This window comes from Rhinoraja longicauda, chromosome 1 (genome assembly GCF_053455715.1).
Source record: "Rhinoraja longicauda isolate Sanriku21f chromosome 1, sRhiLon1.1, whole genome shotgun sequence".
NCBI classification, from domain to species: domain Eukaryota; kingdom Metazoa; phylum Chordata; class Chondrichthyes; order Rajiformes; family Arhynchobatidae; genus Rhinoraja; species Rhinoraja longicauda.
Genome location: NC_135953.1, coordinates 96,228,837 through 96,252,289, shown reverse-complemented (window position 1 = coordinate 96,252,289; position 23,453 = coordinate 96,228,837). Strand labels below are relative to the sequence as shown.

Sequence of the window (23,453 nt, the reverse complement as noted above, 5' to 3'; positions counted from 1 at the left end):
AAGAATAAGGGGTAGGCCATTTAGGACTGAGATGAGGAAAAACCTTTTCACCCAGAGAGTTGTGAATCTGTGGAATTCTCTGCCACAGAAGGCAGTGGAGGCCAATTCACAGGATGTTTTCAAGAGAGAGATATAGCTCTTAGGGCTAATGGAATCAAGGGATATGGGGGAAAAGCAGGAATGGGGTACTGATTTTGGATGATTAGCTTTATGGTCGAAGAAGTGCTGGTATTATCGTGTATGAAGGTACACAAATCTCCAGGGCCTGATCATATATATCCAAGAACATTGTGGGAAACCCGCTGAGACAGAGGTTCACCACATCCATTTCTCCCACGATCCATACCCCCTATCCACTTCCCCCTTTCTTCTTCCACCCTGTATGCCTCTCTCTGGCTACTCATTTCACCCCTATTTTCCTTATCTGGCATCTCTTGTCTCCTTTTCATCTCTAGCTTTTGTCACTTACTCCATTCATCTGCCCCTCTCTCCAGCACCCACCCATCAGGTTTGCCAGATTTTGTTCCGCTCCTACCTCTTTTCCAGCTTTCTCCCCACTACTCCATTAGTCCGAAGATGTGTCCAGACCCTAATTTTACGTGGCCTTTCCATTGCCTCCCAGATGCTGCCTGACCCGCTGAGCTACTCTCCAACTGTGTTGTGATTTGCACAAAACTCCTGTATGATTTTTTCCTTGAACGCACCGACATTTGCAGCTGATCTGCGGTGTTAATTACGTTTACATAAACATTTTTACAACACCTCACCTACGAGTTTATAAAAAGGTCCGAGTTTCCTTTCGGTTAAATAACCCTGATACCATCTCGGACATCTCACCTCCGACTTGTCCACATCCCAACATCAAATCGGGCCCAGTGCCCCCTCGCGTGGTGTCGACAATCTCAGCATCTCGGGCCAAATACTCACTTAAATCACTGCACACAGCGACCAATACGACCGTCCCCTGCACACAACACAACACAACACTCACGCGTTAATCCCACTAACATCCGTCAGGTCGCGTCTCTCTCGTAACCAGGGAACAAGCAACCAGTCAAAGGCGGCGGCTGCCGTCAAGGCCACGCCGCACTCCGCCGGTAGCGCCCTCCTTCACCAGCAGGCCCTCTTTGCCCACCACCTTGCAGCTCCCTTGCCCACCCACCCTGCAGCGTCCTCCTTCACCAGCAGGCCCTCTTGCCCACCACCTTGCAGCTCCCTTGCCCACCCACCCTGCAGCGTCCTCCTTCACCAGCAGGCCCTCTTGCCCACCACCTTGCAGCTCCCTTGCCCACCCACCCTGCAGCGCCCTCCTTCACCAGCAGGCCCTCTTGCCCACCACCTTGCAGCTCCCTTGCCCACCCACCCTGCAGCGCCCTCCTTCACCAGCAGGCCCTCTTGCCCACCACCTTGCAGCTCCCTTGCCCACCCACCCTGCAGCGCTCTCCTTCACTAGCAGGCCCTCTTGCCCACCACCTTGCAGCTCCCTTGCCCACCCACCCTGCAGCGCCCTCCTTCACCAGCAGGCCCTCTTGCCCACCCACCCTGCAGCGCCATCCTTCACCAGCAGGCCCTCTTACCCACCCACCTTGCAGCTCCCTGAACCTACCCTTGCCCACCTGTAACGCCATCGTTCCTATCAGTGACAGTCCTCTGCTGCCCAGCTCCTCAATGACCCGAATTCCCTGAATTATTCTATTCACAAAATGCTGGAGTAACTCAGCAGGTCAGGCAGCATCTCGGGAGAGAAGGAATGGGTGACGTTTCGGGTCAAGAAGGGTCTCCCGAGATGCTGCCTGACCTGCTGAGTTACTCCAGCATTTTGTGAATGAATCGATTTGTACCAGCAACTGCAGTTATTTTCTTATACTCCCTGAATTATTCCCATGGCGCAATGTCGCACGCACCAAATACATGGAACAGTGCACTTGCAACTCAGCGGTATGAATATTGATTTCTCAAGTATCCCTCGCATCCTCTCTCTCTCCGTCACACCCCCACACATGTCGTTACTCGTATCAAAGTCGTCTTGTGGAGTCTCATTGTAACTCGCTTTCACCTAGCCCACAGCTAACAATGTCCTGTTTCCTTTATTAGACAATAGACAATAGGTGCAGGAGTAGGCCATTCAGCCCTTCGAGCCAGCACTGCCATTCAATGCGATCATGGCTGATCACTCTCAATCAGTACCCCGTTTCTGCCTTCTCCCCATACCCCCTCATTCCGCTATCCTTAAGAGCTCTATCCAGCTCTCTCTTGAAAGCATCCAACGAACTGGCCTCCACTGCCTTCTGAGGCAGAGAATTCCACACCTTCACCACTCTCTGACTGAAAAAGTTCTTCCTCGTTACTTTTTGCAAATCTTTCATTCATTTGTACTACTTCTCTTTATACCACCATCTATATCTAGATAGAGCTCTTAAGGATAGCGGAGTCAGGGGGTATGGGGAGAAGGCAGGAATGAGAATGATCAGCCATGATCAAATTGAATGGTGGTGCTGGCTCGAAGGGCCGAATGGCCTCTTCCTGCACCTATTGTCTATTGTCTCGTTTCCATTTCCTCTATCAGTCTGAAGAAGGGTCTCAACCCAAAACGTCACCTATTCCTTTTCTCTAGAGATGCTGTCTGACCCGCTGAGTTACTCCAGCTTTTTGTGTCACTCTTCACTGCACTTGTTTCCCAGGGCATGACCAGGACGCCTCAGTTTGTTATTGGCAGCGCACAAATATCATATCAGAGTGCATCTTGTTCCAAATTTGTTTATCTGTGTTGGAGAATTTGGCATCGGGGTCAGTTATCTATAAGAAGCACAGACAGAACCCACTCATAGCATCATCAATGGCTCAGGTGCACAAGGGCGAGGTGCAGATGTCAAAGGGCGAGAATGGGAGATGACTCAACAAAGGGAAATACACTGGCTCTTCTTCAATGATGAATGTGAATCCAGAAATGTGTTTTTGCCTCTATTGTACCAGGGTCAGGAATGTAACAGAATGGATTGTAGAATGTCCTAAAGTGGGAGTAAAAAGGTCAGAAGTCATGGTTCACATTGCTACTACAGACAAAGGGAAAGAAAAAGAGGTTCTGCAACATGAATTTAGGGAGCTAATAATAATATTAATATATTCCTTTATTTGTCCCACACCGGGGAAATTTGCAGTGTTACAGCAGCAAAGTGGAAAGCAAGAGATCATTCATTAAAAATAAAAATAAAAGCAAGGATAAATTGTCATAATTTAGTGTGGTTTCATTAACTGTTACTGTTGACTCGTCTGCTGGGAGTAGCGCTGGTTGTGCAGTCTCACAGCAGTGGGAAGGAAGGACCTCCGATATCTCTCCTTCACATATTTGGGGTGAAGGAGTCTGTCACTGAAGGAGCTACTCAGTGCAGTGACAGTGTCCTGCATGGGGTGGGAGTCGTTGTCCAGCAGCGATGTTATCTTTGCCATCATCCTCCTCTCTCCCACCGCCTGCACTGAGTCGAGGGGACAACCCAGGACAGAGCTGGCCTTCCTGACCAGCTTCTCGAGTCTCTTCCCCTCCGCTGCTAAGATGCTGCTGCTCCAGCAGACCACTCCATAGAAAATGGCTGATGCAACTACAGTGTTGTAGAAGGTCCTTAGGAGTGCCCCCTGCACTCCAAAGGACCTGAGTCTCCTCAGCAGATAAAGTTTGCTCTGGCCCTTTTTGTACAGTGCATTGATGTTTTCGGTCCAGTCAAGTTTATTGTTGAGGTAAACACCCAGGAACTTATAACAGTCCACCCTCCCGATGTCCATTCCCTGGATGTTCACCGGTGTCGGGGGGACATGGCTGTGCCTGCGGAAATCTACCACCATCTCCCTAGTTTACCCCGCGTTGATCCGGAGCTGTGCCTGAAGTCTGCAGTGTACAGGGTGAACAGGAATGGAGCTAGCACTGTTCCCTGCGGAACCCCTGTGCTGCAGACCACCATGTCCGAGACATAGTCCTTTGTCCTCACATTCTGTGGTCGGTTGGTGAGGTGATCCAGAATCCAGGATGTGAGGTGGTGATCCACTCGTGTGCGCTCCAGCTTGTCCCCCAGAAGCCCCGGCTGGATGGTATTGAATGCACTGGAGAAATCAAAAAATATGATTCTCACAGTGCTATCCGGTTTCTCCAGGTGCGATAGAGCTCTGTGCCGTAGGTAGATGATGGCGTCCTCCACCCCGATGCGAGTCTGGTAGGCAAACTGCAGCGGATCCATTGATGGTCTCACCAGGGGGCGGAGATGGACGAAGACCAGTCGCTCCAGTGTCTTCATCAGGTATGATGTCAGTGCCACCGGCCTGTAGCTGTTGAGTTCCTTCGGGTGCGGCATCTTTGACACCGGTACCACGCAGGATGTTTTCCACAGCTGTGGAACTCTCCCTAGTTTCAGGCTCAGGTTGAAGACCTGGGGGGGGTTGGGGCAGGAGAAGCAGAAGCAGTGGGTGGTGGCTGTGACCCAAGTGCTGTGGGAGGGGGGTGGGGCAGTGTACTAGAAGTGCAGACAAGGGGGGCTGCAGCAGGGGTGACTGAACCGGGGGAGGGGTAGATGACTGATCAAACCTGTTGAAGAAAAGGTTCAGATCATTTACCCACTTCTGGTCCCCCACGGCCTGGGAGTCTGGTTCCTTGTACCCAGAGATGGTTTTGAGGCCTCTCCAGACTCCACTGATGTTGTTCCTCTGCAGCTGGTCCTCCATCTTCTTCCTGTAGCTGTTCTTTCCCTCTCTGATCTTCCTCCTCAGGTCCTTTTGCACAGCCTTCAGCTCCTCCTTATTTCCCAACTTAAAGGCCCTCTTTTTCTCCTTAAGGAGATCCTTTATGTCAGGGTTGATCCAGAGTTTGTTATTGGAGAAACACCGTACAGTCCTGGTGGGTACAGTGTTCTCCACACAGAAGTTAATATAGTCTGTGATGCACTGGGTTAGACTGTCAATGTCCTCCCTATGGGGATCACAGAGTTCCTCCCACACAGTTGTTTCGAAACAGTCCCTCCGAGCCTCTTCAGTCTCCTCAGACCATCCTCTAACTGTGCGGGTCACCGCTGGTTGCCTGTGCATGAGAAGTTTGTACACAGGCTGGAGATGGATCATGTTGTGGTCAGATCTCCCCGGGGGGGGGGGGGGGGGGGGGGGGGGGGGGAGGGGTGCTGAGTTTTATGCCTCCTTGCTGTTGGCATAAAATAAGTCCAGTATTTTATTGTCTCTGGTGCAGTAAGTGACGTACTGGGTGAAAGTGGGCAGAGTGGATGATGGGGGTGTATGATTAAAGTCCCCAGAGATTAGAAAGAGGGCATGTGGGTGCTGTGTTTGCAACCTGCTCACAGCTGAGTGCAGGACATCACAGGCCTTGTTTAGCAGAAGATTAGCAGAGGGGGGAATATATGTCGCTATCACAACAACATGTGAGAATTCCTTTAATGAGAAGATTAAAGAGCAGGACGTATAAGATTGTAATAATCTGGATTATTTTATGCCACATGTTTGTGAGTACACAAGGATATATCCGATAGAGTAATGGAGTCATCAGACAGCATGGAAACAGGCCCTTTGGCCCAGCCCGTCCAGGCCAATGAATATGGCTCATTTAATCTAGTCCCATTTGCCCGCATTTGGCCCATATCCCTCTAACCCATTTTCAAGAGAGAGTTAGATTTAGCTCTCAAGGGTTAAGGGAATCAAGGGATATGGGGAAAAAGCCAGAACGGGGTACTGATTTTGGATGATCAGCCATGATCATATTGAATGGCGGTGCTGGCTCGAAAGGCTGAATGGCCTACTCCTGCACCTATTTTCTATGTTTCTATGTATCTACTTACCTGTCCAAGTGTCTTTTAAATACTGTTATAGTATTTGCTTCAACTACCTCTTCTGGCAACTCATTCCATAAACCTTTTGCTTAGCTCGCTGTATTCACTCAGCAAGATTGCATCCCTTTACCTACTGATGTCACTTGTGCCAACTTGCATAATGACATCCAGCTGCTCGTCCTCCCCTTCGGAAATGTTCTGCAGCCACTCTGATTTATTCTGAACCCTGGCTCCAGGGAGGCAACACACTATCCTAGAGTATCTTCCGTTGCCACAGAATCTCCTGCCTATCCCCCTAATTAACGAGCCTTCTTTCATTATGGCTCTGCCAGTTTCACCCTTCCCTCCAGTGCCTCAGAGTAACGGCAATGGCATAGACCTGACTCCTGCTGCTCTTCCCTGACTGGTCATCTCCCCAAACAGTATCCAAAGTGGTATACCTGTTGTTGAGAGGAATGGCCACAGGGGATTGCTGCACTCTCCCTTTTCTGGTGGCCACCCGTCTACTTTTCGCATGTACCTGAGGCAATAACGACCTCACTGTAACTCCTATTATCAGTTACCCTGGATGCTCCGGAGGCCGCCCACCTGCTGCTTCAGTTTGCCTAATGCGGTCTGTAAGGAGCTGCAGATGGACGCATCCCACACAGGTGTAGCCCTCAGGGACACTGGATGTCTCCCTGGCTTCCTGCAGGAGCATACCACTGCCCTAATTGCCTTCTTTACTGCACTAGACTGTCACCTTCCGCACCAAGACCTCTCATGCCAAAGCCTTGCACTTACCCTCCACTCTCAAGTCAAAGCGTCGTACTTACCCACCGCATAGAATTTGCACCTCCACATGGCCACTCCCAAAAGGCTTTTCTACTAGTGTCTGCCTGCATAGTAATGGTCACTCCAGGATACCAACAGCTTTCAGATGCCTTTTGCTTTTCAGATCTTCCGGTTGCTGGACACTTTAATTCTCTTTCCCATTCCTGCTCAGACCTTTCTGTCCTTGGTCTCCTCCATTGTCAGAGTGAGGCTAAACAAAAATTGGAGGAACAGCATCTCATATTTCACTTGGGCAACTTACAGCCCAGTGGTATGATTATTGATTTCTCTCAGTTCAGGTAGCCCCGGCATTTCCTCTCTCTATCCCTCCCCCACCCAAGTCGCACTAGCTTCTCATTTTCACCCTACAAACAGCTTACAACGGATTGTTTCCTTTAACATCGTTACTTTTTTGCATATTTTTCATTCATTGTTCTTTGTCTCTCCACATCACCTTCTACATCTCTCGTTTCCCTTATCCCTAACCCACCCTCCCCCTCCTCCCCCACCTCCTCTCTCCTCCCCAACCCCACTATTCCCCTTCCCCCACCCCCTTTCTCCTCTCCCTCTTCCCCATCCCCACTGTCCCTCTTCCCCCCACCACCACCCCTCCTCCTTCCCACCCACTCTTCCCTCCTCCCCACCTCACCCTGCCCTCCTCCCCAGTCTCACTCTCCCTTCCACCCCCACTCTCTCCTCCTCCCACCCTCTTCCTCCTCCCCCACTCCCCCCCCCCCCCCCACTTTGCCCACATTAGGGCTGTATCCTTGGATATCTTGCATATTTAATTACCTGTCTAAATGCCTCTTACATGCAGAAGGAAAACTAAGACACTAGTGCTTATAGCATCTGCTCATAGCATATAAGGTGGATGACGTAGTGTTGATTAGCATCTGGGAATATGTTGCTGTCACAGACACATGGTTGGAACAAATCAACATTCCAGGGTACTGAATCCGCAGGTACGATGAGGGCCAGGGTGATGTATATAAAAAGGATGTGGCATTGAAGTATTGATTAAGGAGTCTATTATTGTGGTAATGATATTTATTGTATTGTATTGGTTTATTGTCATGTGTACCACAATACAGTAAAAACCTTGTTTGCACAGTAAAAAGGCACTTTTGAATCTTTGAATTATACCATACATAACTACATAAAGGCAGTGTAAGGGCAAAAAATGAAACAGAATTCCAAATATAGTGTTACTGCTACAAAGAAAGTGCAGAATTAAAAAAGCGCAAAAGACGCAACACGGTAGATGGGAAAATCAGGAATTAATCTTTAATATATGTTCATTCAAGATAATAATGGGAAATAAACTCTAACTTCAAATAACCCTTTCCCTCTCACTCAATCCCTCCCCCATCCTAATTCTTCAACTAGTTTCACTGTCCTTCAGATTAATTTTACTGATTTTATGCCTCCTTGTCACCTTCCCCTCAACTAACAATGAACCATTCTACATTTCCTTATCATTTGCTTTGATTTGTCGTTTTCACACCTTACCCTTCCATATCTCCAGTCTCCCTCTCCCCGGACACTCATTCTGAAAGTCTCGACCTCGAAACATCACCCATTCCTTCTCTCCGGAGATACTGCCTGTCCTGCTGAGTTACTCCAGCATTTTGTGCCTATCTTCGGTGTAAACTAGCATCTGCAGTTCCTTCTGACACATGGGAAAGAAAATGTTGTTGAATCTGGTAATATATGCTTCAAACTTTCATATCTTATGCTCGATGGAAGAGAAAAGAGAGTGAGTGGTTCTTCATTATATTAAAATAGAACAGTATAGCACAAGAACAGGCCCTTGGCACATAAAGTCTGTACTGAACAGGACAGGTCTGTACTGTAGGAAGGAAGGAACCGAAGGAACCATGGATGATCAGCCATGATCATATTGAATGGCGGTGCAGGCTCGAAGGACCGAATGGCCTACTCCTGCATCTATTTTCTATGTTTCTATGTTAACTGCAGATGCTGGTTTAAACTGAAGACAGACACAAAAAGCTGGAGTAACTCAACGGTCGGGCAGCATCTCTGGAGGAAAGGAATAGGTGACATTTTGGGTTGAAACCCTTCTTTACACTGAAAGCCAGGGGAAAGGAAAACGAGACATACCGATGGTGATAGGGAGAGATATAGAACAAATAAATTAAATATATGCAAAAAAGTAATGATAATCCAGGATAGAGCCCACAATGGTCCATTGATGTTCCAGGTGACAACTTATACAGTGAAACTGAACAGCACTTTTGGTTTCTCCCCCTCCCTAGTCGTCGTACTAGTTTCACTGTCGTTCCATGCCTTATGACTCTGTGATTGTTTAAATAGAGGCACATTTACACACGCACCGACTGGGACCTGTTTGCACAACAGGCCACCTACGGTTCAAAGGTAGACTTGGAGGAATACGCATCCACTGTGCTCTCCTACATCAACTGCTGTGTGGAGAATGTCACGAAGGACAAGGAGATAAGGATGTTCCCAAACCGGAAACCCTGGATGAACAAGGAGGTACAGAACCTGCTGAGGGCACGCAACATTGCCTTTAAATCTGGTGACACTTCAGCATACAGTGTTGCCAGATCACACCTGAACAAAGGTATTAAAAGGGCCAAAGACACCCATAGGCAACGGGTGGAAGACCACTTCAACACCACGGACACCAGAAGCATGTGGCAGGGTGTCAGGGACATCACTGGCTACAAGAGCAGCCCTGCCTGCCCCCACAGCGATGTGGCACTGACCAACGAGCTTAACACCTTCTTTGCCCGCTTTGAAACTGGCAAAACCACCTTGAGTGAAAGAACCCCAGCCGAGGCGGTGGGACAGGTCTTGCAACTGAGCACACAGGAGGTACAACGCGCTCTGCAAAGGGTCAACCCACGCAAGGCTGCAGGACCGGATGGAGTTCAAGGAAGGGTACTGAAAGACTGTGCTGAACAGCTGGCTGAGGTATTCACCAGGATCTTTAACCTGTCATTATCTCTGGCTACGGTCCCCAAGTGCCTGAAGTCGGCTATCATAATTCCGGTGCCGAAAAAAGCAAAGATCTCCAACCTGAACGACTACCGCCCGGTTGCCCTAACGCCGATAGTCATGAAGTGCTTTGAGAGGCTGGTCCTCTCACACATCAAATCCAGCATCCCTGACTCACTGGCCCACATCAATTTGCATACAGGGCAAATAGATCCACAGAGGACGCCATCTCTCTGGCTCTTCACACTGTCCTGACTCACCTAGAGAGACAGGGCATGTATGTGAGGATGCTATTCATAGACTATAGCTCCGCCTTCAACACGGTCATCCCCACCAAGCTCATCACCAAACTCCACCAGCTAGGCCTCAGCTCGTCATTATGTGACTGGATCCTGGACTTCCTGCTGGAACGACCGCAGGCAGTGAGAATGGGCCCGCACCTGTCCTCCACTATCACCCTGAGTACCGGCACACCACAGGGCTGTGTTCTGAGCCCCATGCTCTACTTCCTCTTCACACACGAATGTGTTCCTGCATTCGACACCAACACCATTGTCAAGTTTGCAGATGACACAACGGTGATCGGGCTGATCACCAACGGGGATGAAACAAACTATAGAGCGGAGGTGCAGAATCTGGCGGACTGGTGCTCGGATAACAACCTGTCCCTAAATACCACCAAGACCAAGGAGCTGATCATCAACTTCCGTAGGTCACATAATGGGGAATATGCCCCGATCTCTATCAACGGGGACAGTGTGGAGAGAGTGTCCAGCTTCAAGTTTCTGGGCACTCACATTTCGGAGGACCTAACATGGTCCAATAACACTGCTGCGCTGGTCAAGAAGGCACAACAAAGACTGTTCTACTTAAGAACACTGAAAAAGTCTGGTCTACCCCAACAGCTGCTGACGACCTTCTACCGCTGCACCATCGAGAGCATCCTAACGCATGGCATCCCTGTGTGGTACCTCAGCTGCACGGAGGCAGAAAGGAAAGCTCTACAGCGGGTAGTCCATAGAGCTCAGAGGGCCATCGGAACACAGCTACCAGACTTAGAGGGCATCTACAACACACGATGCCTCAGAAAAGCCACCAGCATCCACAAAGACTCTTCACACCCCTGCAACAGTCTGTTCGAACTCCTTCCATTGGGCAGACGATACAAGGCCTTCTGCGCCCGCACCTCCAGACTCAGGAACAGCTTCATCCCCAGGGCCATAGCTGCTATGAACCGGTCCTGCTGAGCCGGATGGCCACAACGCATAGATCAACTTGCACTTTACCCTGTCCAAAACTGTTACAACTGTTTCGTTTCGTTGGGTTGCTGCTGTCTAAATTACTTAAATTATTGCATCGTATGGGAGGCGCATTCCCAATCTCGTTGTACCCCTGGGTACAATGACAATAAAGATATATTGTATTGTATTGTATTAACTACCCTCTAGTCTTCACCTCTCCCATATCTAATGATGATTCATATATCTCAGCCAGTACGCCTGCAATTTCTTCTCTAGATTCCCACAGTGTCCTCGGATATATCTTACGAGGTCTGGGTGATTTATCTGGAAACAGGTCCTACGGCCCAACTCGATCACGTCGACCAAGATACCCCTTTTAGGCTTGTCCCATTTGCCTGTTTGGCCCATAGTGCTCTAAACTTTTTCTATCCATATAAAATTTTGACAATAATAAAATTGTATCTCATAGATTTGATTATTTCTTCTTCCCAATTGACAGCTTTATACTCTATGTCTTAATCTATTGTGGAAGCTCATATGCAAGGTCATCCACTGCTCATTTAATGTCCCAGATTTCTGGACAGCAGCCAGAACTGATAGGTCTAAGTGATTTATCCATTCTTCAGCAAAGTGTACACAAGTCATATATAGCACTTCACTGTTGTCTCAGCTATGATCAATTAAATTAGCACAAATTGTTTATTCCCGCACAGACTTACCACAGAAAGCATGCATCTGGACTTGGACATTATTGGAGCTTAAGAATTAACAAGATTTACTATTGTCATAAAATGTAATGTAACCCAAGAATGTTTCTGAGCTACATACACAATTAGTTATGAGTGGTAGTCATTGCAATTAATTTTCACCTGGAATAAAATTGTGAGTGATGTGAAACTGCCCTCTGGATCGACATGGCATTTTTGTTGTTTAGACCACTATCAAGGTTGCTGGAAAATTATTGATAAAAATTGACTGACTGCATAACTGCTGTGTGACTAACCTGATCAGTTACCTTTAGAGCTTTGTATTGCTATTCCTCTGGTAACTATCCTATTAAATATGCAGCAATATGAATAATACAGCAAAAGAGTCATTCTCTACACTGAGTATATGAAAGGACACTACACTACTTTTGTAGTATTATTTTGTTGCTATATACAGATAGTTACTGGAGGGAGGCTCCATACATAATTCAAGAACATTCTAGGTGGACCCACATTTTTAATGTAGCTGTCTTACCTAAAGATTGGGCCCGCAACTGCTTTGTTTAGAGTAACAAAAAATATTGAGCCATTTCTAAAAACATTCTCTACAACTAAATTGGCACAGATCTTTCAAGAAGTATCTCTAAAGTTTAAAGTGCATGCTCTCTAGAATTTGCATCAGTGGGCATTTGCACCAAAGTGGATGCATCAGTTGAGACCATGGCATTTCTTTCTCCGTTCTTTAAAACATCTTTTTTGCAATTTTTCTATGTTTCTACATTCTCATGCAATAATAATACATGGGGTCATAATTCCAATGGATGAATAATCCATGTTTTTTTGTAAATCGAAATTTTGTTCCAATGCTGTTTAGCATGAAAACAGCTCTTTCTTTCTGCAGTATGTATTCTAAACATCGTTAGAAGCTTTAATTGCACGTGAGAATCATGACAGAAAGTTTGTGTATTTCATACTTTCAAATTTAGATCTTTGTTTTATAATAGTAAATATTGGTGTCTCCTGATACTATTTCCACAATTATTTGTTCCTTTAGATGACATTCAAGCGTGGACTGTTGGTTCTCTCTATTTGCTGGAGGAAACACCATAAACAACGAATTAGTCAGCGTCACTATGGCTGTTATCATTCATCATTTTCAAGCACTTTATCCATACAAGGCAAGGGGAAAGACACGCATGCTTCCCGCGTTTTCAGAACGCAACTCTGTTGTTAAACTGGAAATATATTTAAGGCACAGCATAAATGTGGATTTATTTAAATGACGCAAACCTGTTTGTCATTTATTCTTTACATATGAACATTTCTGTTCATGTAGCTAAAATAACTGGATATATAGTTTAGTTTAGAGGTACAGCATGGAAACAAGCCCTGTGGCCCACTGAGTCCACACCGAGAATTGACCACCCGTTTACACTAGTTCCATTATTAGTTATCCCACTTTCTCAGCAAAATTTTACAGGGGCCAATTAACCTACAAACCCGCACATCTTTGAGATGTGGAATGAAACCGGAGCACCCAGTGGAGCCACAGGGAGACCGCACAAACCCCACACAGCCAGCAGCTGAGGTCAGGGGCGAACCCGGGCCTTTGGCGCTGTGAGGCAGCAACTATGCCACTGTGTTGCCCTAATTATTGAATGATTTATAAGTTAGACTGTAATAATTATCATCTTACAATGTAATTTTCATTTTAATGTTTAAAAACGTAATATCACTGTATGTTATATATTTGTGGCATTATATTTATAAATGTGGAAAACATACTAAGTGTAACATATAATTATTGGGAACAAAACCATTTGACATGTTTTGATCAGTTTTGTTAAGACTGATAATTAAGTAACGGCCGTCATTATAAGGTATTAGCGTGACAAATCCTCTCTGCAGCACGCATCTTGCAACTGAAAGCTTTCTGCCCCACCTTGTTCTCGAACGTGGGAGCAGAATGATGACAGGTCGGAGCGGTTGTCCGTCCACCATTCTGCACTGACTGGTCTGTGCGTGATCACATCAGCGTGTTGTCGGGCACTGACACTGTCACGACGCCGGCTCCCTCCCGGACGAGCTGAGTGTGGAGGCAGCGCCTGAGCCGACAGCGGCTGCCGCAGTCACCCGGGCGCACGGACATACAGGTTCTTGGCAACGCCACAAGGTCAAGCTCTATCTACACCGCAACCCCCCCCCCCCAAAAAAAAAGCCATCCTCCATCAACCACCTCGTTATCCCTCCCCGAGCTTTCACCAACCGAGTACAAAAACAATCCAGCCAAAGGAGAGCAAAGGCAAGCAGACGCTGCAGTGAGTGAGTGAGAGGGAGGGAGGGAGAGCGAGCGCGGAGCAGACGTGCTGCCACAGATCGCCTTTCACAACAGACTGAGGGAGTGAAGAAAATGGCTTCTTCTCCACCCTCCTCCTCTTCCTCCTCCTCCCCGCAGGGAGGCGGTACTTCTCCAAACCCGCCAGACCGCATTCGCCAGGTGGGTTGTAATCATTGCAAAACATTGTTCTTTTGGGGGGGGGCAGGTCGGGGCAGAATATATATATATTTTTTCCGCAGCTATATTCTTTACCTTGTTCCGAGACAACAACCCTCGTCCGGCAGACAGAGAGAGAAAGGCCTCCTCGCCCGAATCCGCCCCGGAGCGGAGGCTGCCAGGCAGTGGCGTTGCCAGGGTTACCAAATATCTCTGTCCTCCATCCTTGAGGTCCACGTTGATGTGGGGAAAATGCTGGTCGAGTCAAAAGTGTTCAATTATGTAGAAAATGAGCATACGGAGCATTACAATTCTTACTTGCTTAAATGCAATAAAGTACAGATAATTTTTAATAGTCAAAAATGCAATAAAGTAATAACCATAATACTGGTTTACCGTAAAAACACGCGAAGTCTGATGTGCAATTAAAAAATCCACAGATTACAGTTGATGAGGCTAATGTTGTGTAGTGTTCAAGAACCTGATGGTTGGTGGGAAGAACCTTTGAACCTGTTAGTCACAGTTTTCAGCTTTGTACCTTCTTGATAATGGTAGCAGCAAATTGGGAGTGTAGCCAAGGTGCTGTGAGTCTTTGATTATATTGGAGGCCTTTTTAAGGCAATGCTTCCAAGGGAGCTCGGTACCTGTGATGGATTGGGGAATTTCTACCACCCTCTGTAGTCAGCCTTCCTCATTTCGCTAGCGGTCAAGTGCAGATACTGTGTGTGGTCTTAGCAGCAAGTGTGGGGTGTGGGTCTTTATGGACAAAGCAGGTGCTGGTGCGCATATATGCTTGGCAGATATTACCATTCTAAACCCTACTTCCCTTTTCCAGGCACACAGCATGAAATAATGAAATTCCAGATTAGAATTTGCCATTAAAATTTAGTGCTGTGTGACAGTTATTGAAAATGCAAAATTAGCAGGTATCTTTTGTCTTTAAGGACACATTTAGCATTATTTGTTAAGAATGACAGTCTGAAGAAACTGATTTATTGCCAGAAATATTACCCCATAATTATTTCTAGCTACATTCTTTCCAATCCTGTAGGTTAATCGAAATGAACAGGTGCAGAATGGGAAGGTATCTGATGCTTGTGTAGTTTAAAATATTATTACTTTGCGCTGTTCATTGCATTTCATTTGTGTTCAGATCTGTTTGGATAGTATAGCATAGCAATTATTTGATAAAGCAAATCAATGAGTAAAACAGAGATGCACAGTATTGCCCATGGAAATACAGGATAAATTTAGATAAATTATGTGCAATGTATATTGAAAATTGTCACTTCTGTACTGTATTTACTTTTTAAAAGCACAGTTGCTCAGAGTTTGTGGCTATAACAACAGTCAAATTGGCAGCAGTTATTGCGATTGCTCTGTTACACTGACAACAAACTCAAACTTACAATACACACATTTGCAGATGAATATAGAAGCTGCAAATGGTTTTCAAGGATGCCCTATTGCTCCTTGGCTGCATTGTTGATGTTTTCATAAATGCAATCAGCAGATCGATTTACGTGAATTTAAACATTTTGTGCATTGAAAATGTTCATTAATTTTGAATGAGCTGGGTTTTAATGGAATAGTAAGCCACAATGATTACTGAATAATCTCTCTGGCTTTGTGGTGGGCGAAGAAACATGTATGTATTATAAAATTTATGACTTGAGCCGAAATGGAAAAACAAGGAACTGCAGATGCTGGTTTACAAAAATATGCCACAAAGTGCGGGATTAACTCAGCGGGTCAGGCAGCATAGAAACATAGAAAATAGGTGCAGAAGTAGGCCATTCGTCCCTTCGAGCCAGCACCGCCATTGATATGATCATGGCTGATCATCCAAAATCAATACCCCGTTCTGGCTTTTTCCTCATATCCCTTGATTCCCTTAGTCCTTACAGCTAAATCTAACTCTCTCTTGAAAGCTTCCAGTGAATTGGCCTCCACTGCCTTCTGTGGCAAAGAATTCCACAGGTTCACCACTCTCTGGGTGAAAAGGTTTTTCCTCATCTCAGTCAAAAATGGCCTACCCCTATTCTTAAACTGTGACCCCTGGTTCTGGACTCTCCCAACAATGGAAACATTTTTTTCCTGCATCTACTCTGTCCAGTCCTCTAAGAATTTTATATGTTTCTATAAGATCCCCTCTCATCCTTCTAAATTTCAGAAAATACAAGCCCAGTCGACTCATTCTTTCATTATATGTCAGTCCTGTCATCCTTGGAATTAACCTGGTGAACCTACACTGCACTCCCTCAATAGCAATAATGTCCTTCCTCAAATTAGGACACCACAATTGCACACACTACTCCAGGTGCGGTCTCACCCAGGGCCTGTACAACTGGAGTAGGACCTTCTTGTTCCTAAACTCAAATCCTCTTGCAATGAAGGCCAACATGCCATTGGCCTTCTTCACTGCCTGCTGTACTTGCATGCTTACTTTCAGTGTCTGTTGTACAAGCGCACCCAGGTCTCATTGCACCTCCCCTTTTCCTAATCTGACACCATTTAGATAACAATCTGCCTTCCTGTTCTTGCCACCAAAGTAGATAACCTCACATTTATCCACATTATACTGCATCTACCATGGTTCTGCCCACTCACCCAACCTATCCAAGTCACCCTGCAACCTCATAGCATCCTCCTCGCAGCTCACACTGCCACCCAGCTTTGTATCATCCGCAAATTTAGAGATGTTACATTTAATTCCCTCATCTGAATCGTTAATATATATTATAAACAACTAGGGTCGCAGCACCGAGTCTTGCGGACCCCATTAGTCATTGCCTGCCATTCTGAAAATGACCCGTTAATTCCTACTCTTTGTTTCCTGTCTGCCAACCAGTTTTCTATCCATGTCAATACCCTACCCCCAATACCATGCGTTCTAATTATGCACACTAATCTCTTGTGTGGGACCTTGTCAAAGGCTTTTTGAAAGTCCAGATACACTGCATCCACTGGGTCTAACTTAACCATTTTACTTGCTACATCCTCAAAAAATTCCAAAAGATTAGTCAAGCATGATTTCCCCTTCATAAATCCATGCTGACTTTGACCGATCCCGTCAATGCTTTCCAAGAGCATGAATAGTTGACTTTTAGGGTCAGGTCCCCTCTTCAGAGTGGTCCCAACCCAAATCGTCACCTATTCACATTCTCCAGAGCTGCTGCCTGAACTGCTGATGCAGCACTTTGTTTTTTTTATCCATAATACATCGTGCCCAACCTTTTTGATTTACAGAATGTTGCCTGACATATCAACAAATCCTTCATAAATTGAAGAACACCCATATCTTTATCTGTTTTCTTTATTTGCTTTCTGCAAAAGGTTTAAATATATTAAAAGTCTGAAGAAGGGTCTCGATCCAAAATGTCACCCATTCCTTCTCTCCCAAGATGCTGCCTGACCTGCTGAGTTACTCCAGCATTTTGTGTCTACCTTCGATTGTGTCTACTCCAGCATTTTGTGTCTACCTTGCATCTGCAGTTTTTTTCCTACAAAAGTCAATGTTCTTCTTTTATTTAACAATCATACTAAAGATAATGTGAAGACACGATTCCAATCTGAAACTATAATTATTTCTCTCTATGAATTATTTCTCTCTCCAAATGTTTCTGTTTTTTTATAGACATGTTAATATACTATGCCTTTCTGAGTATGAAATACTGAGTATCTTTTTTTTCACTCCATCGTAGCCTTGCTCAAACGAATGACTTTTGCTCCTGAACATTTCCTTCTTTATACATCTTTTAAAAATATATCTCAGTACTTGACTCTTACAACTTATTTTTGCTCATTATTCCTGGCCTTCTCCCAATTCTCTTTCACTTTTTCATTAGTAATTCCTGCCATATTGAAGGACAATAAAGATATAGTTGTTGATTAATTTTGATTAATTATGTAACTCATACAGTGTGTTCTACTAGTAAAACATTTATAAAACAGACTTTTGGAACTTTATGGTTTTAATTTTAAAATAAACCAAAGCTTTTTTTAAAATCAGGGATAAACTGAAAGTTTTGAAGCCTGGCCTAACTGTACTCAGATTTCCAGAGAATTTATAGCTGACAACAGATGCAAGGGGCCCAGTCTTGCATCAATTGATTTTATTAACCTTGCTTTTATAATTATTTAAATAGAATAATGGTTTGAAATATCACTGCCGTGAATGCAACAAAAACTAGACAGATGAAATTTAGCGAAAAGTTTCCTTTAAGTCATTCTGGATGATATGATAAATATTGATTTTAAGTCTGTTAAATGTCAAACAGTGTAATTCGACGATTGTCTTATCATGCTGAAAATGAAAATGCAATGTGCTGATAGCACAAGCAAAGGCTGTATCCCACAATGGCAGAATGGAGATTTGTACCGAAGATTACCAAAGCAATGATATGGCATGGTTCATGTAATCAAATCTGCAATCCTGAAGTAACAGAGACAGCTGAATCTGGGTTCCATTTATGCAGCCCACTGCTGTCAGATAAATAGCATTATTGAGAAAGGCCAAGGAGCAGCATGTTTGATTTTCTGTTTTCAGAGAGAATCTGTGCAATATCCTTCACTTTAAAGGTTCAATGACAGAAAATGCAAACCAGTGAAAGTCACAAAATGCCGGAGTAACTCAGTGCGACAGGCAGTATCTCTGGAGAAAAGGAATGGGTGACTTTTCAGGTCGAGACCCTTCTTCCGTCTGAGATGAAGAAGATATCTTCATGTCTCTCCAGAGACATTTTCTCCAGTGATGCTGCCTGTCCCTCTGAGTTACTCCAGCATTTTGTGTCGATCTGTGATTTAAACCAGCATCGGCAGTTATTTCCTACACTTGCAAAACAGTGGTTAAGGTATGTTTCCTGAATTGGAGAATCAAAATGCCATGTGCACGGACCAAATAATGCAATGTTTGGGCAGGTCATGGATGTAAATATAGGGAAGTTGGTTAGTAAGTTTGCAAATTACACCAAGATTGCTGGGGTCAAGGACTGTGAGAATAGCTGTCAAGGTACACAGTGGGATATAGACCAGCTAATAGAAATGGGTGGGGAAAATGCACATGGAGTTAATCTGAGCAAGTGCGAGTTGTTGCACTTTGGGAGGTAAAGTGCAAGGGAAAATATACAATTAATGGCGTGACCCTCAACAGCATTGAAGTAGAGGCAGATCGTGTGGTCTAAGTCCTTAGCTCCCTGAAAATTGCAAAACAAGTAGATAGAGTGGCAAAGAAGGCACATGGCATGCTTGCCTTTATAGGTCAGGGCATAGAGTAAAATAATTAGGATGTCATGATGCAGGTTTATAGCACTTTCGTTAGGCTATATTTGGAGTATTGCATGCAGTTCTGGTCACCCCATTACAGGAAGGATGTGGAAGCTTTGGAAAGGGTGCAGAGGAGGTTTACCAGAATGTTGGAATGATGTAGAAACAAGGAATGTTTACAATTGTTTACAAGGTTTACACTAAAGCACACAATTGATCCTCCTACACAATAGGAGGAACAACACCTCATATTTCACTTGGGCAGCCTACACCCCAGCAGTATGAATATTAACCTCTAACTTCAAGTTACCCTTGCTTTCCCTCTCTCTCCATCCCTCCCATTCCCAGTTCTCCGACCAGTCTGACAGTCCTTCTGATTACATTGTAACTCTGTTTGCTTCGTTGTCACCCTCTCCTAACTAACAATGGTCATTTCTAAATTTTCCTTGATCTGCATCTATTCTGATCTCTTACACTTCCTTATCTCTGTAACTCCCTCTCCCTTGATGCTGTCTGAAGAAGGGTCTCAACTCAAAACGTCACCCATTCCTCTCTCCAGAGATGCTGCCTATCCTGCTGTTACTCCAACATTTTGTGTTTATCTCCAGTGTAAACCAGCATCTGCAGTTCATTCCTACACAGAGCCTTCTGTCTCAAGAAGGGACCCAACCCAAAAGTCACCTATCCATGTTCTCCAGAGATGCTGCTTATCCCACTGAGTTGCTCCAGCATTTTGTGTCCTTTTCATGTTCATAAGTCATAATAACAGTATTAGGCCATTCAGCATATCAAGTCTACTCCAGCATTCAATTATGGCTGATCTATCTTCCCCTCTCAACCCTTCTCCTGCGTTCTCCCCATAATCGTTGACACCCTTACTAATCAGGACCCTATCAATCTCTGCTTTAAAAATGCCCAAAGACCTGGCCTCCACAGCCATCTGTGGCAATGAATACCACAGATTCATCACCCTCTGGTTAAAGAAATGTTTCCTCATCTCCTTTCTAAATATACTTTAAAATTAAACTAAATCAAACTAACGGTGGGATTTGATTGGTCTTCTTCTGTGTTTAATCATGTTTGATCCTTTGGTTAAGGGCTTTGCCGCACGGATTTCTCAATACTGAGCCATAACCCTGACCCTTTTCAACTGCTTCATAAATGTCTTTCTTTTCATCTTAAGTGATGATACTTGTGCAATGATCAGTGACAACCACAGCTCTCTAGAAAATGATGCAGTCCATGCCTGTGTGCTGCATTGGTTGGACAATATTTAGGCATGGGTGGTCAGCGAGAAGTAAAAACTGCTGTCCAATTGCTCGTCAATAAGCAAAACTAACCACCTACGCTTGAATTCAATAGCATTACCATCATTGAGTCCGAGCATCCTTTTCCTGGAAGATCATCATTACAAAGTTGAATACTGTGGCTACAAGGTGAGCTTGGAATCTGCAACTACATTGCCTCTGAGCCTGATTGCTGAGCCTCTTCCATCAATGAGGCACAACTTGTATGTGTGATAAAAGTAGAAAGTGTTGGAAAAACATAGGCAATGCGGCAATCTGCAGAGATCCACAGGAGTGTAACACCTGTCCTATCTCCTCCCTCAACTCCATCCAGGGACCCTGATGGTCCCTTCAGGTGAGGCAGAGGTTTACTTTCACTTCCTCCAACCTCATCTACTGTATCCGGTGTTCCTGTTGTGGGCTCCTATATATCGGCGAGTCCCTAGACTTGGCAATCGGTTTGCTGAACACTTATGCTCAGTCCCCCTTGGCCTATGCAATCTCTCAATTGCCAAACATCTTAGCTCCCGTTCCCATTCCCATACTGACCTTTCTGACCTGGGCCTCTTCCACTGTCAGAGTGAGGCTACAGGCAAATTGGAGGAACAGCATCTCATATTTTGCTTGGGCAATTTACAACCCAGCAGTATGAATGTTAAATTTCTCTAATTTCAAGTGACTCCCGCATTCCCTTCCCACCCCTTCTCCCCCCTCCCCCACTCTAGTCGTCCTATCAGTTCGACTGCTGGCATCCTTGTATCCCTCATTATCTCACCTTCCCCAGCCATCAATGGGCAATGTGTTCCACGCTTCCTGAGGTAACCTGTTGCCAGTCCTGATTTGTTCTGGCTTTTGCTCGCCTCCAGTTTAATTCTCTCCCCCCCATCTCTACTTTCAATCTGAAAAAGGATTCTAACCCGAAATGTTACCTATTCTTTTTCTCCAGAGATGCTGCCTGAACCGCTGAGTTATTCCAGCATGTTGTGTCTATTTCAGGTCAATCATCCTTCATCAGAACTGGGTACAATAAACCCTTGTTTTAACGACCTCTTTATAATGGATCTGGGTTATTGAGGATGGACCTGCCAACAGCTGCCCACACGTCCCCCGGGTCGCAATGACAACATGGCTGCTTATAGCCCCAGCTGCCCATGTTTGCACCATCTCCACGGCCACTTACAGCCCTGACTGCCCATGCCTCCCATGGCTCTCACCACCTCCCCGGCTGCTTACAACCCCAGCTACCCAAGCAGACACCGACTTGCGCTGCTTTCAGACCAGACCCTCGGCCGCCACTGGCCCACACAGCTTCCTTGGCCATTTCCAGGCCACGCCTACCACCGCCACCATCACCACCGACCCCTACCTGCACTCTGGCTGCCTGTGGGCAGCGACCATTGACTCCACTGATCCTCTCCTATCCCCTGACCACCAGCAGGCCAGGGCCGTCAACTTAATAGATTCCAGGATCAGTTCTGGACCAAGAATCTGAAGAAGGGTCTCAACCCAAAACGTCACCTATCCATGTTCTCCAGAAATGCTGCCTGACTTGCTGAGTCACTCCAGCACTGTGTGTCCTTTAGTGTCTCAACCAGAAACTGCAGTTGTTTGTTTCTACAACTTATACAATGATAATACCTTACTCGGTTATAGCTGACAATCAGCAATAACGGACACCATTTCCCCTATGGTCTGTTATAAGAAGGGTTTACTGTATTTCCAGCACTTTCTGTTTTTTTGCTCTGCAATTTTTAAAATTTTCTACTATATGCTCGATAGTACTCGATATTCTTGATTAGTACAGGTGTCAGAGGTTGTGGGGAGAAGGCACGAGAATGGGGTTAGGAGGAAGAGATAGATCAGCCATGATTGAATGGTGGAGTAGACTTGATGGGCCGAATGACCTAATTCTATTCCTATTCAAGGTCAGTTTATTGTCACATGTACCAATTAATTCGAATTAACATACAGCCATATTAAAACAAAAAGCAACAAGACACACAATTACATAAAAGTTAACATAAACATCCACCACAGTGGATTCCCCACGTTCCTCACTGTGATGGAAGGCAATAAGGTCCAATCTCCTTCCTCTTTATTCTTCCACGGTTGGGGCAGTCGAACCATCCACAGTCGGGGCGATCGAAGCTCCCGCAGCCGGCGGTCGAAGCCCCTGCATCGTGGCGATCGAAGCCCCCGCGTCGGGGCGATCGAAACTCCCGCCTCGGGGCGGTTGAAACTCCTGCGGCTTGGAGTCCCCGATGTCAGTCTCTAACTAGAGATCGCGGGCTCCACGATATTAAAGTCCCGCAGGCTCCCACGGTTGGAGCCCCAAAGACGATCCCTGACAGGAATCTCGAACTCCGTGATGGTAAGTCCGCAGGCTTCCGTGATGTGCTCCAGGTCAATCTCCAGCAAAGGCCCCAACTCCACGATGTTAGGCCGCAGTGCGGACGGAGATATGATACGGAAAAAAACGCATCTCCGTCGAGATAAGAGATTAGAAAAAGTTTCCCCCCCCCCACCCTGCACCCCCCACCCCCACATAAAACAAGCTAAGGAACACTATAAAACATACATTTAACACCTACAAAACAGACACAAAGAACGAAAGGACAGACAGACTGTTGGTGAGGCAGCCATTGCTGGCGCCACCCTATTCCTTATGATCTTATGATACTCACCACTTGCCTCGACAAGTGTAACTCCAACGATACTCAAGAAGTACGATACGATCCAAGACAAAGTAAATAGCTGAATTGGTACCGCATCCACCACTCCTTTTAATCCTTGCTCGATCATATGCATTCTACAAAATACATTGTATTTACTTGCTTCAGCTTCTTTGG

General features: G+C 45.6%; 2 protein-coding genes across 36 annotated transcripts in view; one reads left to right on the top strand and one right to left on the bottom strand.

Annotated features, from left to right (window-relative positions):
* LOC144595451 (uncharacterized) overlaps nucleotides 1-14,507 on the bottom strand; it is a 70,770-nt gene extending 56,263 nt beyond the window's left edge. For 2 of the 6 annotated variants that reach the window (XM_078402962.1, XM_078402970.1), the window contains exons 1-2: nucleotides 6,632-6,701; nucleotides 838-964 (exon numbers count right to left, since the gene is read on the bottom strand). In XM_078402962.1, coding sequence (XP_078259088.1) covers nucleotides 838-964; nucleotides 6,632-6,700 — 196 coding nt within the window. In that variant the 5' untranslated portion in view covers nucleotide 6,701. Of the gene's footprint in view, nucleotides 1-837; nucleotides 965-991; nucleotides 1,096-1,606; nucleotides 1,653-6,631; nucleotides 6,702-14,149; nucleotides 14,309-14,449 lie in introns of those variants that run through there. The other 4 variants (XM_078402977.1, XM_078403003.1, XM_078402986.1 and 1 more) reach the window with 4 other exon arrangements.
* The window catches only part of LOC144595313 (ankyrin-2-like), a 447,988-nt gene continuing 438,131 nt past the window's right edge, over nucleotides 13,597-23,453 (top strand). For all 30 annotated transcript variants that reach the window (XM_078402942.1, XM_078402778.1, XM_078402935.1 and 27 more), the window contains exon 1: nucleotides 13,597-14,056. In XM_078402942.1, coding sequence (XP_078259068.1) covers nucleotides 13,970-14,056 — 87 coding nt within the window. In that variant the 5' untranslated portion in view covers nucleotides 13,597-13,969. The remainder of the gene's footprint in view (nucleotides 14,057-23,453) is intronic.